Below are 21,512 nucleotides of genomic sequence, written 5' to 3'. Positions count from 1 at the left end.
CACACAAACACGCCCATCCTCTGACACACACACGGACACAAGCATGCACACACACCAGCACACACCTACACTGAGACCAAACACACATCCCTCACTCTTACATACAAATGCACAAACAAGCCTACACCTCACACACACACACACACACACACACACACACACACACACACGCACACCCACACACACACCCCTCCCACCTCCCCTTTCCCACACACTGAGAAGAATTGTTGAAAACAAACGTCATACCTTGATGGCTTTACGACACTGGTATGCATCAAACTCAGCCGGTGCCATCAGCAGACCTTTCAGAACTTCACAGAAATTGCCGCTTGTATCCCCCTTTATATCCTCAACCAGGTCCTGAACACAGACACAAAACACATGTACACACCGCTGTCACATCAGGAACACTCAATACCTTCACAAACAATGGAAACAATTCATGTTTGAGGCTTATTTGAACTTTTAATTTTAAAAAAGAAAGCATGCCAAACAAAACCTGAACACTTACAAGCAAACAAACACCCACACAAATCTACAGATGAAATCATGCAGAAGGCAAAAAGCTTATCTAGCCCAAAGGCCGTACATATGATATGATATGAATATTTTTCTGTGTAAAAACAGGCCAAAAGCTGTGAAAACAGAAAGTCTCGTTGTACTAAAACGCAGATCAAATAAATTGGAAAATTTTTAATTAAATTTTGATTTAATAAATATACTTACCCAATTCTTATGAATGCATTGACTTCAGTCCCACATGCTAGATGTCGAAAAAACCACTCAAATTACCTGCCCTTAGTAGGGTGGTAACCAAGCTAAAAGCGACGCCATAGCCGTTGCTATGGCCTGACCTTGCTCAGTTACCCACAACACCCTGCGCACCACGTGAGCGCCAGCATCCGTAATAATCATTCGAGACTATTAAAACATCCCAAGGATATAAGACAGCGGGGATGGATGGGAGGGTATTAACTATAAGAATTGGGTAAGTATATTTATTAAATCAAAATTTAATTAAAAATTTTCCATTTAATCACATATTCTTACTCCAATTCTTATGAATGCAGATTCCTCCTAAAGGTGGAGGGAACCTACTTATGTCCTTGTAAGAACCTGCCCTGCAGCAACTAAAGCCAGCAATGAACTGGAGCCGTCTAGCCGCGTGTAGGAGATATCCCGAAGATAGAAACCGATGAACACATCATCTGATCTCCAGTAAGCCGTTTGCAAAGCTTCGCCTAGGCGACCAGAACGCAACACGGCAATAAAGGAAGCACAAAATCTGTACCCGAGCTGTTGGCAAACTTCGCATAGGCGAGAGGAACACCACCAGCCAGAGAAGAACACCAGACTCTGGACTCCCTAACGCCTGAAAAGGAATAGAGGGAGGACTGAACGCCCCCCCCACCCCGTTCAAAACGCACCACTCATAGGACTGTCCTATTAATGTAGCAGAGCCTCTAGAGAGAGACAAATAAAAGATGTCTCTTTCGCCCCATTATAAAGAAATAAGAACCTGAGCTAAAGCTCGTGGTTCCAGAAGACAGTAAAGTCAAAAAAAAGGGATTTAAAAAGTCTAACCAGACAGTTAGAAAATCCGAATCTCCCGGAGCGAGAATCCTCCCGAGAGGAGGGAATCAAACACCAGAGGATATTGACCAGGTTTCTGAAACCCCAAAACCTGGCCAAAAACCGTGAACAAACGGAACCAAAAGCCCTAAGGCTACATCCTCTGGCAAACCCCAAAAACGCATGCGCCTCACTGCCCTATAGGGCTGAGGCCCAGAGTAAGTAGAACAAAGTCCAACGCGCTAAACAAGGGGGAGCCTCTAAACTTCGTAAAACAAGGTCCTTTGATCATGCCCACAAGAGCGCCATGAGCAACAGAAGAGAGGCCTATTTGTTTCAAAACAGCTGAGATAGCCAAGACGCCGGAACCTCAAAGAAGAGGCCCAGCTGCCCAAAGCCAAAAACTGAAACAGAAGTGAAAAACCACCTGGCTTGAGAGAGGGGCGCTAAGGAGATGCACCCCCGCTCTATATCCCCAATTGGCCAAGGAGGCCAAAAAAGGAGCATACACAGATAAAGTGGAGGAAATATATGCTTCATGCCCAAAGACCAGAGTCAGAACCCATGATCTAAAACACAAACAGCCCGCCTCCAGACCCGTAAGCAGATGGGCCAACCCCTGTGCAAGCCCTGAGAGGACCTGTTGAGCGAGTCGGCCAGATCGCAGAGCTGGCCGGGGAGATATTCCCCTGAGAAAATGATTTAGTGTGAAACCCCAATCAGAATCCCTTATACTCTGTCTGACAGGGAGTGAGAACTTGCTCCTCCCAGCTAGTTCACATAAGAAGCAGCAGAAGAATTGCCCGAATGCAACAGGACATGCCTGTAAATAGCCAAAAAGAAAGGCTAGTAGACTAAGAGCTACTGCTCCTAACCCCAGGCAAAAGAGAAGCCCAAGGAGTTGCGTCTACATCACAGCCTCAAGACTGCAATTGCCAGTGCAGGCCCCATCCAGACGAAAACGCATCCATAAAGCGGTCTAAGTCCGGGGGGAAACAAAGCTAGGGAAAAAACACCCTGAGCGATCCAAAAGGATTCCAGCAACCTTCCCGCGTGGAGGAACCCACTCTGGAGAAGGACCCTCATGTCCCAGACCTGTGAGGCCGAACCCCCCAAAAAACTTGAGGAAAGACTAGAGGGCCAGCATAGCTATCGATACCGTCCGACCGAAGACCGGGTCTAAAGACCCCGCAGAGGCCTGCTCTCGTGCCAGTCTGGCAGTGAAAAGAGCTTAAAGCCTCCCTATTCTCTCTTGTGTGAAGAACAAACCCTCCAAGAGACAAAGTCGAACAGCATGCCCAGGTAAAAACCTGGGATAAAGACAGCTCGGAATTTTGCCTGGTTACCGAGAGCACCAGGCAAAAAGCCTGGTTCAACACCAAAAGAAAGTGCAGCTGACAAGCTGATTGACCTTAAAAAAGCTCAACCAGCCCCCGAGATCGTCCAGAGACCAACACCCCCAGAAACCGAGCCCTTTCCTGTGTGCAGAAACGCAGAAGGAAAGCTCATGTGAGAGCACAGAGGAAAATCTCAGCCAAAGCTGAAAGCTCTAGCCCATGCCGACCCACCTCCCGCAGAGAGGGAGGAGACACTGAACCAAAGCACCCCTTTGTAACCGGGAGCGCATAAACGCGCTGCCAGCGGTCCAATAAGGAAGGGAAAGATTCCAGCTATTGAGTAGGTTTTAACAACCCCCGAAAAAGCCTGACCCTTGCTTCCTGCAACCAGCGTGAAATCAAACCCCTTGTAAAAGAAGGGGACCACACCAAGCAAAAACAGTGTGGGCCTAAAACGTCACCGAGAAACTCCACCGCTCGGTGACGACCCCAGACCAAGCTGCCAGCAGCCTGGCTAAAGCCTTACCCAAGGCATCCTCCCTAACCCAAAAGAGCGTTCAGGGAGGATAAGATTGCCTAAAAGAAAGCACAGAAGAGAGTCTCAGCCAAAGCAGCAAACTCCAAACCATGCCATCCTAGCTCCTCCAGAGAGGAGAGGGAGGAGCAACATCATGAAAACCCCATGTTCCCTGTGGTCTGTAAGCGAAGCCAGGAAACTAGCCCCTGGCAATAAAAAAGTCCGGATCAGACCCTGAGCCTGAAAATTCCCTGCTATCTTCTTCCGCACTAAAAGTGAGGACGAAGCAGCCTGAAACCCCGAAGCCAGGAGTTCCCTGCGTATGAAGCAGCGGGAAAGGTGTAGGCTGAAGACCACTAACCTAAGGTGCGGATCAAGCCAAAAAGTGTGGCAAGTGGTAGGCAATCACCAGAGACTCAGCAAATGAAACAATTGCGAGAAAGCCTGTGAAAACCCAAAACCATCCCGGAAGAGGAAGGAAGAGAGACACCCCCAACCTATCCGGGACAAAGTAAACTGCAACAGCAGCCGCTCTATGTATGGGAAGCCTACAACCAGTAGGCAGCCCTATACACTCCCCCTCCTCAAACAAGGAGTCCGAAACCTAACCACCAGTTGTGAAAAAACACAAAAGGAGGGGAGACAGGGGAGGTCGTGCACTAAATACTCCTCAAGACTCAAGACTCAAAATGTTTACTGTCCTCATAAAAACAAGGAAAATTGCCTTACAGTGTCAGGCGATCACAGACATAAAAACATCACATGTATTAAGAATTAAACGATTGCACTTAAAACTAATAACTCTGGCCCGCTTCATATTTGCTGTAAACTTAGAATTAGAATTGCATTAAAACACATGTAACATCCTGAGCGTCTCTCGCAGCACTCACACTTACAGACACACACACACACACACACACACACACACACACACACACACACACACACACACACACACACACTCTCTCTCTCTCTCTCACTCGCCATCTCTCTCTATCTCAGTTTAACTAAAAACAATAAAATATATTCAGATTGAGTGGGTAATAATGGCACACAGGCATGATTTAAAAGGTCATGGATAGATAACACATGCGCGTGTATCAAGACCAAGAGCATTCTACAAACTCGTACGCACCCGCACACACACTTGTACACAAACACATACATACACACAGTCACACGATCACAACACACAAGCACACACGCACACACACACACACACACACACACACACACACACACACACACACACACACACAGACGTTCACACAGACACAGGCATACACACACACACACACACACACACACACTCACACCAGCGGATCAACATCCGCGCACCCACACATGCACCAAAGTGCCCATCGCTGCGGAGTTGGCGGCAAATCACACAGGCTGCTTCAGGTCGTGGCGTTGAGTAGCCTGACAGCAGAGGGCAAGTAGGAGTCCAGGAACCTGTTAGTGCGGCACTTGAAGGAGCGCAACCTCCTCGATGCTGATCGGGCTGGAGTCTGAGCTGCGAGGACGGGATGGAGAGGGTGAGATGGATCTGACCGGATCTTATTTAGCTTTCTGATGGCTGTCTTCTCGTAGATGGAGTTGATGCTTGGCAGTTCTTCTTTGATGATTCTTTCAGCAGTTCTGATAATTTTCCCCAGCTGATCAACATCCGTCTTCTTTGCGCTCCCAAGGAAGCATACGATGTTGTATAGCGTGACGCTCTGTACTACTGACTGAAAGAACAGTGACATGATTTTTTGGTCCACCCTGAATTTCTTCAGTTTTCTGAGGAAGAAGAGTCTCTGGTTGCCCTTTTTGCAGCAAGCGCGGATGTGTTCAGTCCAGTCCAGTTTATCATCAATTACCATGCCCAGGTACTTATACGACTTAACAGTTTCAACTGGTTGACCCTTGATGGTGATTGGTTGAAGTTCTGGCTTTTCTCTCCTGAAGTCGACAATGAGTTCTTTTGTTTTGGAGACGTTTAGGTCTAGGTAGTTTCTGTCACACCACCCCACAAGCTCATCGACCGCCGCTCTGTATAGGTACTCATCATTGCGAATCATGCCAGTCAAGGACGAGTCGTCAGCAAACTTGATGAGCAGGTTGCAAGCATCACTGCTCCGACAGTCCGCCGTGTAGAGAGTAAACAGGACAGGAGACAACACACACCCTTGTGGGGCCCCAGTGTTGGTCTTCAGAGTGCTGGAGAACTGCTCACCAACCCTGACTCGCTGTGGTCTTTCCGTAAGGAAGCTGTAGATCCAGCGAATCAGCACTGGATTTACCGACATGGTGAGGAGCTTCTCCATCAACAGGTGGGGCTGGATCACACCGCCAAGAGTGTGGATGAAAAGCGTGATCAGTCTCTGACTGCCAACCCAAACCGCCCACCTGAACAAGAGGTGGGGGGAAGAGGGGTTGGTAACTGGCACAGCTCCCTGCCGAGAAGGAGAGAGAGTGGGGAAACAAGACAAAGCCGGGCCCGGCGCGTCTTACCCCACCCGCTGTGCGAGAGAAGCATCCCAGTGCTAAGAACCAGACTACCTGGTTTGAACCACAACTCACCCCAAGCGGGGAGGGGGGTGGTCCAGCAAAGCCGTAACCCCTAGAGGGGGTAAAGACTGAAACAGAGAAACGGCCGTAAACGGCCGATCCTCACTCGTCCACATGCCGAAGTCAAGTAGCCCTATCACTCACCCACCCCTAGGAGGGGGGGGGGGGGGTGACCTATGCTGGCTAAGGACAATGACCACTGGCCAGGCGATACTATAGCCGAGTCCTCGCAGACCATTGTGAATACAAAGAATGGGAGACTGGAGAGAAAGAGTATGTTCTGTCTCCGCCTGTCACAGGTAGACAGCCGGCACAGCCCGTGCAGAGAACAAAACGGAGCAAAGCTCATTGTTCCCTGACCACTGTGCGAGACACCCTGCCGAGAACAAAAGAGAGTCAAGCTCATTGTTTCGCGACCGCTACCCGCGACCAGCGCGGGCAGCTAACACAGCCACCTGTCCCAAATGGAGCAGAGAAGGAGTATGTAACGTAGCCTGGAAAGCCGTACATAGCACCCCCGCTGTGTAGAAAGGCCTGAGCCACGCCATGCCCCAGATGGGGAGGGGGGTGGCTCGTCACAGCAGTAAGAGCGACGGAGAGAGACGAACCGAAAAACGGCCGACCCCCCTCCGTCCACCTGCCGTAGTCCTATAGCCCACCGCCCACCCACCCCGATAGGGGAGGAGAACGATTGTCGGGCCAGGACAATAGAGGCACAGACTGTGAAGACAGTCCAACAGCGCCCACCCCGTCCAACCCAGAGGGAGGGAAAGGGTGGAACGCTGCTCCAGCCCCCACCCGATCCTGCCCGGTGGGCGGGAAAGAGTGAGTCACTGATATCCCCCCCACCCGAACGCGCCCGGGGGGCGGGAAAGGGTAGGAAGCTAACACAGCCCCCTGCCCCCAATGGGACAGGGATGGACCAAGGCCAGGCCGTGACTTACCGTGCCCCCCCACTCCCCCTTCCTCACGGTAAGGGGGCTGCATGACCGACCCAGCTGTGCTGTTTTAAAGCAAGCCGAGCGGCCAAAGCAGGCAGGGAGCAGGCCCCCTCTCCTAAAGGAGAGAGTGCTCGCGAACAACCCAGTCTACCAGTGGCAGAAAGGACTGAACCGAACTGGCCATTTGCACCAGACGACGGTGCGAAGCAGGAACGCCCCCCCTATCCCCCCCCATTGGCGGGAGGCTGCGTAACACACTGTGAAGTACCGGAGGTAATCAGAGTGGTTAGACGCGCTTTGTATCCAGTTGGAAGAAGAAGAAGAAGAAATCGGGGGATCTAGAAAGAGGCGTTCCACTGTACCAGGACACAACGGCAGCCAGACCTTATCACAAACAGCCCGCATCTTCTTCTTCTTCTTCTTCTGCGTTCATGGGCTGAAACTCCCACGTACACTCGTGTTTTTTGCACGAGTGGAATTTTACGTGTATGACCGTTTTTTACCCCGCCATTTAGGCAGCCGTACGCCGTTTTCGGAGGAAGCATGCTGGGTATTTTCGTGTTTCTATAACCCACCGAACTCTGACATGGATTACAGGATCTTTTTTGTGCGCACTTGATCTTGTGCTTGCGTGTACACACGGGGGTGTTCGGACACCGAGGAGAGTCTGCACACAAAGTTGACTCTGAGAAATAAATCTCTCGCCGAACGTGGGGACGAACTCACGCTGACAGCGGCCAACTGGATACAAATCCAGCGCGCTACCGACTGAGCTACATCCCCGCCCACAGCCCGCATCTAACGGGTGTGCCGCCTACTGACTTTTAAGAAACGTAGAGCTACCCTCATAGCTCACGCTAAATGCCGGTAGACAACTCTGTCAGTGCAGAGCAGCTGTTGTGAAAGGGGGACAACTGCGTCACCCCTGCAACACATGCGAGAATCTCACCTCTCCAAACATGGATTTGTACATGGAGCGTATTTCCATGCGTTGTGGGTTGGAGCGATAACACAGGACGTTCATGAGGGCATCCTCGTCAGTACCTAAACATAAGAATGACACGATGTTATATATGTGGGTTTTTTCAACGCTGCTGATATAAGACTGATCACACTTATTTGATGGAGTGGGATGGAAGCATGTGTGCAATCAATCTTTTGCACCATCTCCACACACATATACACAGACAGACTGACAGACACACAGGGAGACACATACACAAACACACATACAGAAACAGACATGCAAGGGTGCATGCACACACACAACACATACAGAACCCTCCCCCTCTAAACTCTCTCTCTCTCTCTCTCTCTCGCGCTCTCTCTCTCTCTCTCTCTCTCTCTCTCTCTCTCTCTCTGTCTCTGTCTCTTCTCTCTCTCTCTCTCTTCTCTCTCGCTCTCTCTCTCGCGCTCTCTCTCTCTCTCTCTCTCTCTCTCTCTCGCTCTCTCTCTCTCTCTCTCTCTCTCTCTCTCTCTGGTGCCAGACGAGCCAAGACGTGTCTCACTTGCTCTGGATAGAAACAGGATTTTCTTTGTTCATCATGTTACTTTTGTGCTAAAAAAGTGCATTGGCGGATAGCTAATGTAACTGGCTACAGGATGAACATCTTCATTTTGATGAGAAGTGTCTGTTGTTGACGGTAGGAGTATCAAAGTTTCATTTCATTTCTCCGACTTCATTGTTCTACGATGTGTAGCAGCACCACGCAAAGCGCTTATCGTGGGTGATTTATGAGCGTCGGCCATGTGACTAATGTCTGTTCGGCCGTGTACGGCCGAGGAACTATGGCGCGCCGTGTAGCCACTCAGTGTGATTCTTATCTTGGCGTGTCTTGTGTTATTACCATGGTTCCACTGACCCCTGCTTAGACTACCTCCCGGCACGGTTCGTTGTTTTAGTGTTGATGCAGTATGTGTACTACGTGAGTGTTTTAACGTCGCCGTGTCGACATGGCTGAATCCAAACTTATGCCTTGCTTGGACCCCTGTCAGAAACGCTTTAGTTGTGGAGAAGAGGAAATTTATCTGTGGCGCAGCATTTTAATCCACAGATATACATCACTGTCTCTTGACGAACTTACATTCACCATAGAGGACTTTAATCAAAACAACGATGTTATTAGTCTCCCACCAAGTCCACTCGTTAATGCAAAGAAAAGTGACTTTCCCAACTTGGCGAAGACTGTGATAAGGCTGTTCGCAGCTGGCGTCAAGCTTGTCACGTTATCTCTTTATTTTACAGTTGCCCCCGCAGGCACCTTCATGTGTCAGGGCAAGGCATGTGAAATATGGTCTACCACTGAGTGTGATAGTATCCACCCTCTGGTCATTTCGTTTACTGGAGAGGGTGATTTTGACAAGCTGTGCTCATCTGTTAACAACCTCCCCTTTACAATGTTGGATGCCTATGATGCCTGTACCCAAAGCACATCGCCGCAGCCTGAGAGCAAAACGTCTACAGAAGAGGTTGATACAGAGGCTTCACCTCCCTCCACCCCCCTCTCGCCATCTGTTGACATAGCCCTCTCCGCCCCCCTCTCATTAGTCGTCGAGAAACCCCCCTCCACCCCCCTCTCATCAATTGTCAAGATACCCCCCTCCACCCCACAATCTGACCACGCTGCAGCACGTCACACAGCACGGGGCAAAGTCACAATCAAACGAGCAGCGCGTGACCACCAAGCCCACCGCACGCGCCGTGTATCTCCACTACAATTTTCCCCCATTGTGTGGAATCGTTTTGCACTAGTGGATGAGGAGTTGAGTGGTGTCCAGAGCCTTATCGACGGTTTGGGAGTTTCAGTTACCGGCCTTGGCGACAGCAAGGCCGACAAATGTTTAGTCGAAGATATTAAAGTCCAGATCAAAAACACACTGAAGCTGGACTTTCAAACACAAATGGACAAACTCATGACTAGCATCGAGAAACTCACAGGACGGGTAAATGCACTTGAGAAAGAAAACCAATCTCTCAAATCTAAAATAAAAGACAACAAAAAAACCAAAAGCATTAGTACAACAATGACCCAAACCCCCAATGAAACTACAGTTCCAATTTCAGTAGTCTCCGACATTATACCTTGCCAACGCCTTATTCAGAACGACCAATCTCACCACAACGAATACGGTGTATCAACAGCAAACGCCTTCCATGTGCTAGGGAACGAACATAACGTCGTCGAAAATGGACCTTCGGAAACAGGCAGCCACCAAGATAGCGCCGCTTCGTCTCAACCTGTTCATCAGTCGTCCCATCCGGCTTCTCCTGAACAGGTACTCTCTAACACTTCCGTCTCCCCTGATGCTAACCAGCTGCTGATAGGGGATTCCATGATACGCGGTGTCGACGCCAACAGACTAGGGCCTGAGTCGGTGTTAGTACACAAGGTATGTGTCCCTGGCATGAAAATATACGACCTCTGCAAATGGCTTCATAATCGCACCCCCTCAGAAAACATTAACAGCGCTACAGTCCATGTAGGGGTGAACAGCTGTAAGAGTGGTGAGATCTCGGATAGGGAGTGGGCAGATGTCATCAATCTTGCTTGTAAAGCTTTTCCCAACGCCGAAATGAAACTGAGCTCCATTATTCCCGCCCGAGGACGCCACAACCTCAACAATACCATCAACCCATCAAACAGAACTCTTGAAATTGTGTGCAAGAGACTCGGGGTTACCTTCATCGACAACCGCAGCAGCTTCCTGACCCAGAACGGCGCTCCTCGTAAGGCGCTGTACAGAGATGCCATCCACCCCAGCGCCGCCGGTACCGCCCAGCTGGCCTGCAACTTAAAGGGAGAAAGCCCTGCTGCCACCAACAGCTACCACCATAGCCTGCAACCCGAGCGACCCGAGCGCCAGTATCAACACCTGCCTGATCGACAGTCTATGCACCAGTCATCCAGACAGCCACCCAGTCAATCACTCCGTCAGTCTCGGCAGTTTTGGTCGGGTGCAGATGCGTCCTCCCATCCTCCATCCTACCCTACCAACACATACCCACCCCCTCCTGGTGATCACCCCCACTTCCCTCCCCTAGCCAGCAGGCGTCCATCTACAGGCCCCAACCCCCCACATCTCATCCCACCAGCCTATCCCTCTTTCCCCCACCAAGCACGAGGGTCTGGAGACGCGGACTGCCCTCAGGGGCCTGTTGATAACAGGACTGGTCAGCGCACAACACAGTGGTCTGCCAACATGATACCCTCCCGCTTCGCCCCCCATGCTTCGCAGCGGGACGGACCGCCCCCCCAAGCACTCGACCTATCCAGGCCATCAATGATGGCTGAGTGCTCCAACCGTGATGTACCCTTCTATCCGCCACTACACCCACACGTGGTGCAACTGCTAAATGTGATGGCTAGTCAGTTGTCGACTCGCCAGTAATTACACAGTGTGTGTGTGTGTGTGTGTGTGTGTGTGTGTGTGTGTGTGTGTATGTGTGTTTTTGTGTGTGTGCATGTGTGTGTCTGTGTGTGTGTGTGTGTGTGTGTGAGTGTGTGTGTGTTTTCTGTCATGTTGGTGTATGTATGTGTGTGTGTATGCAATCCTGTTCCTGAAATTTCGTAACCAAACGCCGGGGTTACCACGCGAGAAAAGCAACATTTATAGTACTGAGACTCTGCTTCAGTTCCAAGGAGTGAGTAGTGTATTCGCTCTTTTTTTTACTGCTGTGAAGTTATACAGTGGTGTAAACAGTGACGACTCTTTGATGTGCAGTCTATGTACAGATATATATGTGTGTGAACATATGGAGCTTCCTTCGGTTGTGTGTCAGTAACGAGCCGTGAAGCAAAACTGTTTTGAAGTGACTAGATATATACAGACTTTCCTCAAATCGAAAACTGACTGACTTGAAGTGATTCACGATACGGACTCTCCTCTTGAGACTAAAAGAGTATGAGTGAACGGGCGTAAAGCTCTATAGCTTTGAGTGACAAGGCATATCTTCTGCGCCTTCTTGCAACAAGGACTTATTTTTTTTATTTTTTTTACAGTAGATATTGCTGAATACGCTTATCTTTTTTAACAGTAGATATTGCTGACTACGCTGATCCTGATTTGCAAAGAACACTCTGCAGGTTCAACATTGTTTTGGTAACAGACTTTTGTAGGCAATAAGTATGCCCAAGGAAAGTGCGTTATCTGATCTCCGCCTTGCTCACTTGAATGTGTATCACTTGCGTAACAAAACCGCGGACATATGTGTACTGTTGAATCAGGGCAAACAACCGTTACATATATTAGGCATAAGCGAGACGAGACTTGATTCGAATGTTTCTGATGACTTTCTGAATGTACCCCATTACTCTATATTCAGGCGTGACAGTGTGAGACCGCAGCAAACTGGCCTCGCCGCCTATGTACACGAATCGTTAGTTAATTACACTCACCGTAGACCTGATTTGGAAGCTGAGAATGTTGAGTGCCTGTGGCTTGAAATCAAAATTAATAAGTCTACCCCTCTGCTCGTGGGTTTCCTGTATAGGAACCCTGCTGCATTGTCAAACTGGACAGATGATTTTATCAACCTAATGGACAGTATCAAGAGCCAAAATAAGCCTATATTAATATTAGGCGACTTCAATATCGATTTGCATAAACCACAGACAGCTTGGTGCACAACTTTGTCCCTCTTTGGCCTTCAACAACTAGTTGAAACGTCAACAAGAATAACTGCATCAACAGCGACATTAATTGACCATATATACACGGATAACAAAACAATGGTTTCGAATGTTAATGTGGTTAATTCTGGCATTAGTGATCATTACGTGACTTGCTGCTCATGGAACTATATAATCCCAAAATGTCATAAAAAAGGACACACAACCATCGAATATCGGAGCTTTAAAAAATTTCACGAGTCTAAGTTTTTCATGGACTTATCTTCAGCTCCGTTCCATGATGTGTTTAATTGTACTGAGGCTGAGGAGGCGCTTAATTGTTTCTCACGTATACTCTACCCGATTGTTGACAAACATGCCCCTCTGAGGCAACACCGAGTAAAATCCCCTACATTACCACCATGGCTTACTCCTGAGATTGTAGAAGCTATGGCACTACGTGATTTTTTTAAGGAAAATCAAAGGAAATCAGAATTTAAAGCACAACGCAATAGAGTTACCGAGTTAGTACGCCAGGCAAAAAGTAATCATTTTCATAAATTGGTTGAAGACAAAAAAGATGTTGCCACGCTTTGGCAAGCCATAAATGAAGTGTTAGGTAAATCCCAGAGAAGAAATAGCAGATTAAATAGCGCCATTTCTCCTGACAAATTCAATGAGCACTTTCTGTGTTTGGCTGATCGATTGAAACAATCTAAAAATGTAAATGAAGAAGTCGAGGGTGGGGACACCCTGTTGTTTAGACTAAAAGAATTTTGTAGTCATAAATTGAAATCACAAGATTCATTCTCTATCCCAACTATTGCCGTACATGAAGTTGGAAAATTTATAGAAAACCTTCAGAATAATAAATCCATGGGGCCTGACAAAATCCCCCCGTCGTTGCTTAAATTAGCCCTACCGTACATAGTGGAATCCCTAACGTATGTGTATAATCTTTGCATTGAACAAAATATTTTTCCTGATGCATTTAAAACGGCAAAGGTCGTTCCACTTCCTAAAAATAAAGATGTGTCTGACCCTAATAACTTCAGGCCAATTTCATTGCTTCCTATTTTATCAAAGCCTTTAGAGAAGCACATCCAGAAGAATCTTCTGAACTACATGGAAAGGTACAAATTATTTCACAACTTTCAATCTGGGTTTCGTCCGAAACATTCCTGTAGTACAGCTCTTTCATCACTATGTGATAACTGGCTATCGGCAATTAATCGTTCGGACATATCAGGGGCTGTATTTCTTGATTTTAAGAAAGCTTTTGATCTTGTAGATCACACATTACTTTTACATAAACTCGCATTGTACGTGAACAATCCCGCAACGTGTTCATTCTTTAAATCATATCTTGTCAACAGAACACAGTATGTTTCTATAAACGGTAAAACATCTCCCAAAGGATGTTTAAAGAGTGGAGTCCCCCAGGGGTCAGTTTTAGGGCCTATCTTGTTTTGTGTATTCATTAATGACCTCCCCCTTCATATATCTAATTCCAAAGTTAAAACGGAATTTTTTGCAGATGATTCGACGCTTCACACAAGCTGTAGGACTGTTCAAGAAATTGAAATTTCCTTACAGTCTAGTCTGAATGAAGTCAATAGTTGGTGTAACCAGAATTGTATGATAGTGCACCCAGGAAAGACAAAAAGCATGATTATTACAACAAGACAAAAACACCAGTCACGACCTCTTAAGTTAAATCTTTCTCTGGAATCACAACCTGTTCAGCAGGTAACGGAACATCGTGTTTTGGGTGTGATAGTCGATCAAGAATTAAAATGGCAATCTCATGTACATTATATTTGTCAAAAAGTATCCAAGAATTTGTTTCTGCTATCAAAGTTAAAGCAATATGTCGATATCGCAACACTAAAACTATTTTATCATGCCCACATCTTATCCCATATTAATTACGCATCAACTCTTTGGGATGGCGTCTCTGATATTCACATGAAAAAATTAAACTCTCTACATCGTCGGGCAGCTAAAATCATGGTAAATGGTCCACAATTATCAGCTGATTTGAAGTTAAAGAATCTAAACTACCTGCCGCTAGTTAAACAGTTACAGTTTAATAAGACTGTAATGATGTATAAAGTATATCATGGCGAAGTGCCCATCTATATTCAGGACCTATTTCACAGAGTCACCGAAAGGTACGGGTCTATCAATTTTCTACCACCAATACCCAGGATTGATTTGTTCAAAACTAGTCAAGCCTTCTCTGGCGCTATGGTGTGGAACTCCATTCCGTCTGTAATAAGATCATTAACCTCACTAAAGAGTTTTAAACAAGCTCTGCATAATCATTTTATGTCTACCTAGTTGGCTATACTAGTCTTAACACGTGCAAGTAGCTGTCAACAATTGGCAAAGCTTTATGAATTACACAAATATGTTCTTTATTATATGTATTATGTGGAATTTATGTTGCGATTTTCCATCATCACTTCATCATCATCATCATCATCATCATCATCATCATCATCATCATCATCATTATCATTTACACCATATAATCATTATTAGCATTAGTGTAAACGTTGGTATCGTGTGAATTTTACCGTCGATCACTTTCCATGTGTTAACATGTTGCATGTTTCGCTTTCGATTTGTATGTTGCTTACTTTGCCATTTTATTGTTTATGTTTATTTGCTTGTTTGCTTACTTGTCGATTGTTTGCTGGTTCGTTCGTTTACTTTGTTTATTTGTCATGTTGCTTTACTTGTTTATCATTTATTAGATATTTGTATTAGAAGTAAGGACCGGTTGTAAGAAAAGGCGTCGCCTTAAACCTCTATCCTTGAAAAATAAAGTTCCATCATCATCATCTCTCTCTCTCTCTCTCTCTCTCTCTCACACACATGCACACACATTGTCTCACCTAGCCCTTTCATGGCCTTGTTCAAAACCTCACAGTCCTGCTCTGCATTGAACTTGTCGTACTCAACCACCGTTCCTTCTTGCTGTGAAGCGAAAACACACACAAAAATGACTCTTAAAATGCCACATTAAAAACAATACTTCCAACTTTATCCATAATGTCGCTGGTCTTCACAATAAACCATCAGTTATCTCTCTCTGTCTGTCTGTCTGTCTGTCTGTATGTCTCTGTAATTTAAATGAATGTATCCAAACAAAAAGAGCTAAGAATCTGGTCTTACACTGTTGTTAATTACACTCCCGGTATAGGGGTGTGTATAGGATTCGGTCGATGTGTTTGTTTGTTTGTTTGTTTGTTTGTGTGTTTGTGTTCGCATATAGATCTCAAGAATGAACGGACCGATCGTCACCAAACTTGGTGAACAGGTTCTATACATTCCTGAGACGGTCCTTACAAAAATTGGGACCAGTCAAACACACGGTTAGGGAGTTATTGGTGGATTAAGATTCTACAAGGACTTATAGAGGGACATATTAATGGTCAAAGGGAAATAACCTTCTCAGTTGGTGGCAGTGAGAATGGTAAGGACGGGGGTGTTTTTCCTACCTCGGAGGAATTTCTTGTTTAACCTGTATACAACAAATAAAGAAGAAGAAAAAAACATTCCTAGACATCTTTGGAACTTTTGTCTAAAAGGGGTGGGGGGGGGGGGGGGGGGGTACCGGGTATCAGGGTAGTGAAGAGAAGGTGGTGGTGTTATGGTGTTATTCATACAGTGGTACCTGGCATGTGAGGCCCCTCTGATGAGTGTACACCTCCCATAAAAGTACACCTTCTGGTGTCCTTTGGCAAGGCAAGGTAAAGAATTTATTTCAGGAAACCCCATGGGAGGTACATGAATAATTATACTAACTTAACTAACATAATTATACCTGTCATGACAGGCCACCTACAATGTAGGAACACTTTTAACTGATGCCAATGGCGTCCTTTCTTCACAGGTACATTGTACCACTGTACAGTAAAATAACCGACTTACGTTGAGATCTTCTGTCTCCATGGCGAAGTAAGGGTCGGACTTCTTCTGCGGCTTCTTTTTCTCTGGTTCTGGAGCAGGCTTCTTCTTCTTCTCTTTTTCTGAACCAGAATTGTTCTTCTTTGGCTGAGGTGGCTTAGCAGACGTTTTCTTCACTGTTCCTCCTGTGTAGAGAGTCAGTGAGTGAGTGTATGCATGTGTCAGGAGAAAAGTCTAATAAATGTGAGGGGGACAAACCCAAGGGGGAAACCGGCACGGTGGCCTAGTGGTAAGGCGTCCGCCCCGTGATCGGGAGGTCGTGGGTTCGAACCCCGGCCGGGTCATACCTAAGACTTTAAAATTGGCAATCTAGTGGCTGCTCCGCCTGGCGTCTGGCATTATGGGGTTAGTGCTAGGACTGGTTGGTCCGGTGTCAGAATAATGTGACTGGGTGAGACATGAAGCCTGTGCTGCGACTTCTGTCTTGTGTGTGGCGCATGTTAAATGTCAAAGCAGCACCGCCCTGATGTGGCCCTTCGTGGTCGGCTGGGCGTTAAGCAAACAAACAAACAAACCCAAGGGGAAAAATGCCAGAGGTAGGCAGAATGAAAGGATGGAAGGAAGAAATACACAAAAGAAAAGACATTGAAATAGGAGAAAAGGGAGGGAAGAAGAAGGGAGAGAGAAATGAAGAAATGAAGGAAACAAACAAACAAACAAACAAGAGAAAGAAAATATAATTCTTTTATCTAAAATCTAACCCACTGCCAAAGGTATTCATGGCAAAGACTTTTATTTTCTTCTGAGACCTACTCTTTAAAGGGCTGGAATTCCAGCATCTGAGGCACTTTTACACACATCCATGTTTTATCCAGAGTTATCCCTTCATAATATCTCGAGGATTTGTACAACTGATACCCTATCATATGTTCTTCAAAGTTACAACGATCTAGGTTCACATGATTGATTGCAACACTCACGAGTGACACCAGGCTTGGCCATGACCAGGTTGATGCGATAACCGTCACCTTCTTCCACAAACTTGGCTTCCAGAAGCTGGAAGAAAAACAACTTCATTCTTCAGAAAGCTCAAACGTGACACCCATCTGTAATGTGTGGCAAGAGAGATGCCAAGCTTCTTTTTAAGCCGCCATTAGAATAATGGGGGGCTTACTGGATTCGCTCTGTCTGTTTGTTTGTTTGTTTGTTTGTTTGAGGCGGGTGGGCGGTCAGTCGGTCGGTGTTTGTCGGGTAAGACTTGTATCTCTGGGTCAATTAAGCTCAAATTTTGTGAAATTGTTAGGAATAGGCTTTGTTTTTTGTATGCAAAAAATTACATTCCTAACGGTAGTCAAACGGGGAAGATATTACCTTTTAACGGACAAACCGAGCCAGGGGACGAAACCAGGGGACAAACCCCAGTGACTTGTGCGGGAATTCCCGCAGGTTACTTCCCTTTCCCCTTTTTGGTTCACTGATCTATATTCTTAGATCAGTGTTTTGGTTTGGCAGCCGCCATGCTTTTGTTCAATTTCATTTTACGTGCTCCGATATTTGGATGCTTCGTTGGGCGGTAACTGGAGTTTGTTTTATTGGTGTGTGTGGTTCCGTGGTATGGACTCGTTTACCAAATAATGTTTTGGTCTAATGTTATTACTAGCATTTTGTTTCTCACTTCGACTCTATATATTCTATAAGAATCAGACAGTGTAAAAGTATTACCATCAACAAATTACTCAGTTTGCTGAAAAATAACTTTGATTTGAGTTATCTCCCTTCCTTAGGAACGTTTTAGAAGATAGTAGAGATTCAGGGCCAAAAACATTACCTGCTATTCAGACTTGGTCGTGTGACAGACGTTTTCTTCCACACGAGATAACGTTGATTGTCTAACGAAGCCGTGAGGCTGAGTTAGACATCAGCTAATCGAGTGTGGAAGAAAACTCTGTCACACGACCAAGTCGGAATAGCATTTATAGCTTCAACAGAGGAGAGAACAAACACGTTTTGCGTACTCGACCAAGCTTGACAAACCTAAACACAGGAGCAGCCGTTGTGGAGAGATCTACTTTTTGACGGAAGTGACCGAACAACTATGAATGACGTCTCGGTATATGTGAATGACGTCACAGTCATCGTCACAGTCTATATCTTTTGAAGCATCGCATTCTTCATGACGTCTTTCTGTGTCTGCATCCGCGAAATGTTTGTTCTTTTCGGGGTCTTTGTCATCTATGTTCAGAACTCTCTCCTTCTAGTTTCAGACTAACAGGCCTCCTGAGCGAGCCACTTTCCAAGGGCAGCTAAATTCGCGTATGGAAACAGTACTGTCGTCTGGGACGCCGTTTTCAGTATTCTCAGCGTTGAAGAATTTGTAAAGAGAAGAAACGATAACAGCAGGAGAAATAAAAGTCGTGTGTGCATTTTGGGGCTTTTGGAGGGACGATTTCGAGTTTGAATCCGTTCTTGCACATGCTCCAATGCGTGTAACATACAATCTTGCACACGTTTGCTTTAGTAGTGGCAAAGAAGGAAAGCGTGTGACATATAAATATGTTATATTCGGATTAAAAACAAGTTCTTAAAATAAAAAAATATAAAAATTATGATTAAAATTAAATTTCCGAAATTGATATAAAAACAATTTCATCTTATTCCTTGTCTGTCTGTCTCTGTTCTCTTAGCTTCCCCTCTCTGTCGGTGACTACACTCTCTCTCTCTCTCTCTCTCTCTCTCTCTCTCTCTCTCTCTCTCTCTCTCTCTCTCTCTCTCTCTCTCTCTCTCTCTCTCCCTCTCCCCCTCTCCCTCTCCCTCTCTCTCTGAATATGGTTTGAAACAGTTTTGCGTGACTTAAGGTCGCGGCCGGTTTGGAATCCGGCCCGGGACGGACACGGGTCAACTGTTTGACTGTATCCATGTCCCACCCCCGTTTTACCACATGGCGCCGTTTTGACCCGTTATGGTCATTGTCTTCTTTTTACATTTAATCAAGTTTTGACTAAATGTTTTAACATAGAGGGGGAATCGAGACGAGGGTCGTGGTGTATGTGTGTGTGTGTGTGTGTGTGTGTGTGTGTGTGTCTGTGCGTGTGTGTGTGGAGCGATTCAGACCAAACTACTGGACCGATCTTTATGAAATTTTACATGAGAGTTCCTGGGAATGATATCCCCGGACGTTTTTTTCGTTTTTTTTAGATAAATACCTTTGATGACGTCATATCCGGCTTTTTGTAAAAGTTGAGGCGGCACTGTCACACCCTCATTTTTTAATCAAATTGATTGAAATTTTGGCCAAGCAATCTTCGACGAAGGCCGGACTTCGGTATTGCATTTCAGCTTGGTGGCTTAAAAATTAATTAATGACTTTGGTCATTAAAAATCTGAAAATTGTAAAAAAAAAAAAATTTTTATAAAACGATCCAAATTTACGTTCATCTTATTCTTCATCATTTTCTGATTCCAAAACCATATAAATATGTTATGTTTGGATTAAAAACAAGCTCTGAAAATTAAAAATATAAAAATTATGATCAAAATTAAATTTTCGAAATTAACTTAAAAACACTTTCATCTTATTCCTTGTCGGTTCCTGATTCCAAAAACATATAGATATGATATGTTTGGATTAAAAACACGCTCAGAAAGTTAAAACGAAGAGAGGTACAGAAAAGCGTGCTATCCTTCTCAGCGCAACTACTACCCCGCTCTTCTTGTCAATTTCACTGCCTTTGCCACGAGCGGTGGACTGACGATGCTACGAGTATACGGTCTTGCTGAAAAATTGCAGTGCGTTCAGTTTCATTCTGTGAGTTCGACAGCTTGACTAAATGTTGTATTTTCGCCTTACGCGACTTGTTTTTTGCTACTGTGTCTCCACTTGCAGTTGTTATAATAAATACATGAATCTAGATATATAAATGTGGTTTTGACCATTCTCTTCCTCCAAATTGTATGTGTGTGTGTGTGTGTGTGTGTGTGTGTGTGTGTGTGTGTGTGTGTGTGTGTGTGTGTGTGTGTGTGTGTGTGTGTGTGTGTGTGTGTGTGTGTGTGTGTGTGTGTGTGTGTGTGTGTGTGTGCGTGCGTGCGTGCATGCGCGCGTGCGTGCGTGCGTGCGCGCGCGCGCGTGTGTGCATTTCTTTCTTTCTTTCTTTATTTGGTGTTTAACGTCGTTTTCAACCACGAAGGTTATATCGCGACGGGGGAAGGGGGGAGATGGGATAGGGGAAAGGGGGGAGATGGGATAGAGCCACTTGTTAAGTGTTTCTTGTTCACAAAAGCACTAATCAAAAAATTGCTCCAGGGGCTTGCAACGTAGTACAATATATGACCTTACTGGGAGAATGCAAGTTTCCAGTACAAAGGACTAAACATTTCTTACATACTGCTTGACTAAAATCTTTACAAACATTGACTATATTCTATACAAGAACCACTTAACAAGGGTAAAAGGAGGAACAGAATCCGTTAGTCGCCTCTTACGACATGCGGGGTGCAGAGAAATAAGGATGTGGAAAAGAAGACTTTTGGTAAGTGAAATAAAGGTGATGGATCCAGTCAGGTAGAAATAAGACAACAAGAAAAGAATTGGAAAACTGCAGGGAATAGTAGGGAGAGTTTTCTTGGAAGGAAATATAGGTGAAAGGACTGGTAAGGCAGAAATAAGGTTAAAGAAGAGAAGTAAAGGGGTGGGGTAGCTTGGTGAGAACACTCCCGCCGCGTGAAGGCGACCCCATGGGAGCGCGTGCGTGCATGCGTGTGTGTGTGTGTGTGCGTGTGTGTGTGTGTGCGCGTGCGTGTGTGTGCATCCATGCGTGTGTGTAGATGTGCGTGCATGCATGCGTGTGCCTTTGGCTATCCTCTGGATCTATTGCTAGATTCACTTTCATATAAGATGAGGGGATAGCTTTTTCCATTAGTCAATACTGGACTACATGTATTCAAGAAGGCTGGGAATCAAGAAATAGGTGTGCGTGTATGTGTGTGTGTGTGTGTGTGTGTGTGTGTGTGTGTGTGTGTGTGCGTGTGTGTTTGTGTGTGTGCCAGTTGTGTGTGTGTGTGTGTGTGT

At 45.9% G+C, this 21,512-nt stretch overlaps 1 protein-coding gene across 1 annotated transcript in view; it reads right to left on the bottom strand.

Moving 5' to 3' along the window:
- Window positions 1-21,512, bottom strand: part of LOC138947118 (annexin A6-like) — a 62,339-nt gene that overhangs the window by 22,340 nt on the left and 18,487 nt on the right. Inside the window, exons 9-13 of the mRNA XM_070318565.1 lie at window positions 17,428-17,503; window positions 16,472-16,632; window positions 15,433-15,514; window positions 7,870-7,964; window positions 247-360 (exon numbers count right to left, since the gene is read on the bottom strand). Of these exons, the coding sequence (XP_070174666.1) occupies window positions 247-360; window positions 7,870-7,964; window positions 15,433-15,514; window positions 16,472-16,632; window positions 17,428-17,503 (528 nt within the window). The remainder of the gene's footprint in view (window positions 1-246; window positions 361-7,869; window positions 7,965-15,432; window positions 15,515-16,471; window positions 16,633-17,427; window positions 17,504-21,512) is intronic.

This window comes from Littorina saxatilis, linkage group LG14 (assembly GCF_037325665.1).
Source record: "Littorina saxatilis isolate snail1 linkage group LG14, US_GU_Lsax_2.0, whole genome shotgun sequence".
Taxonomy (NCBI): domain Eukaryota; kingdom Metazoa; phylum Mollusca; class Gastropoda; order Littorinimorpha; family Littorinidae; genus Littorina; species Littorina saxatilis.
The sequence above is the reverse complement of the archived record's forward strand: the minus strand, read 5'-3'. Positions and strand labels throughout refer to the sequence as shown.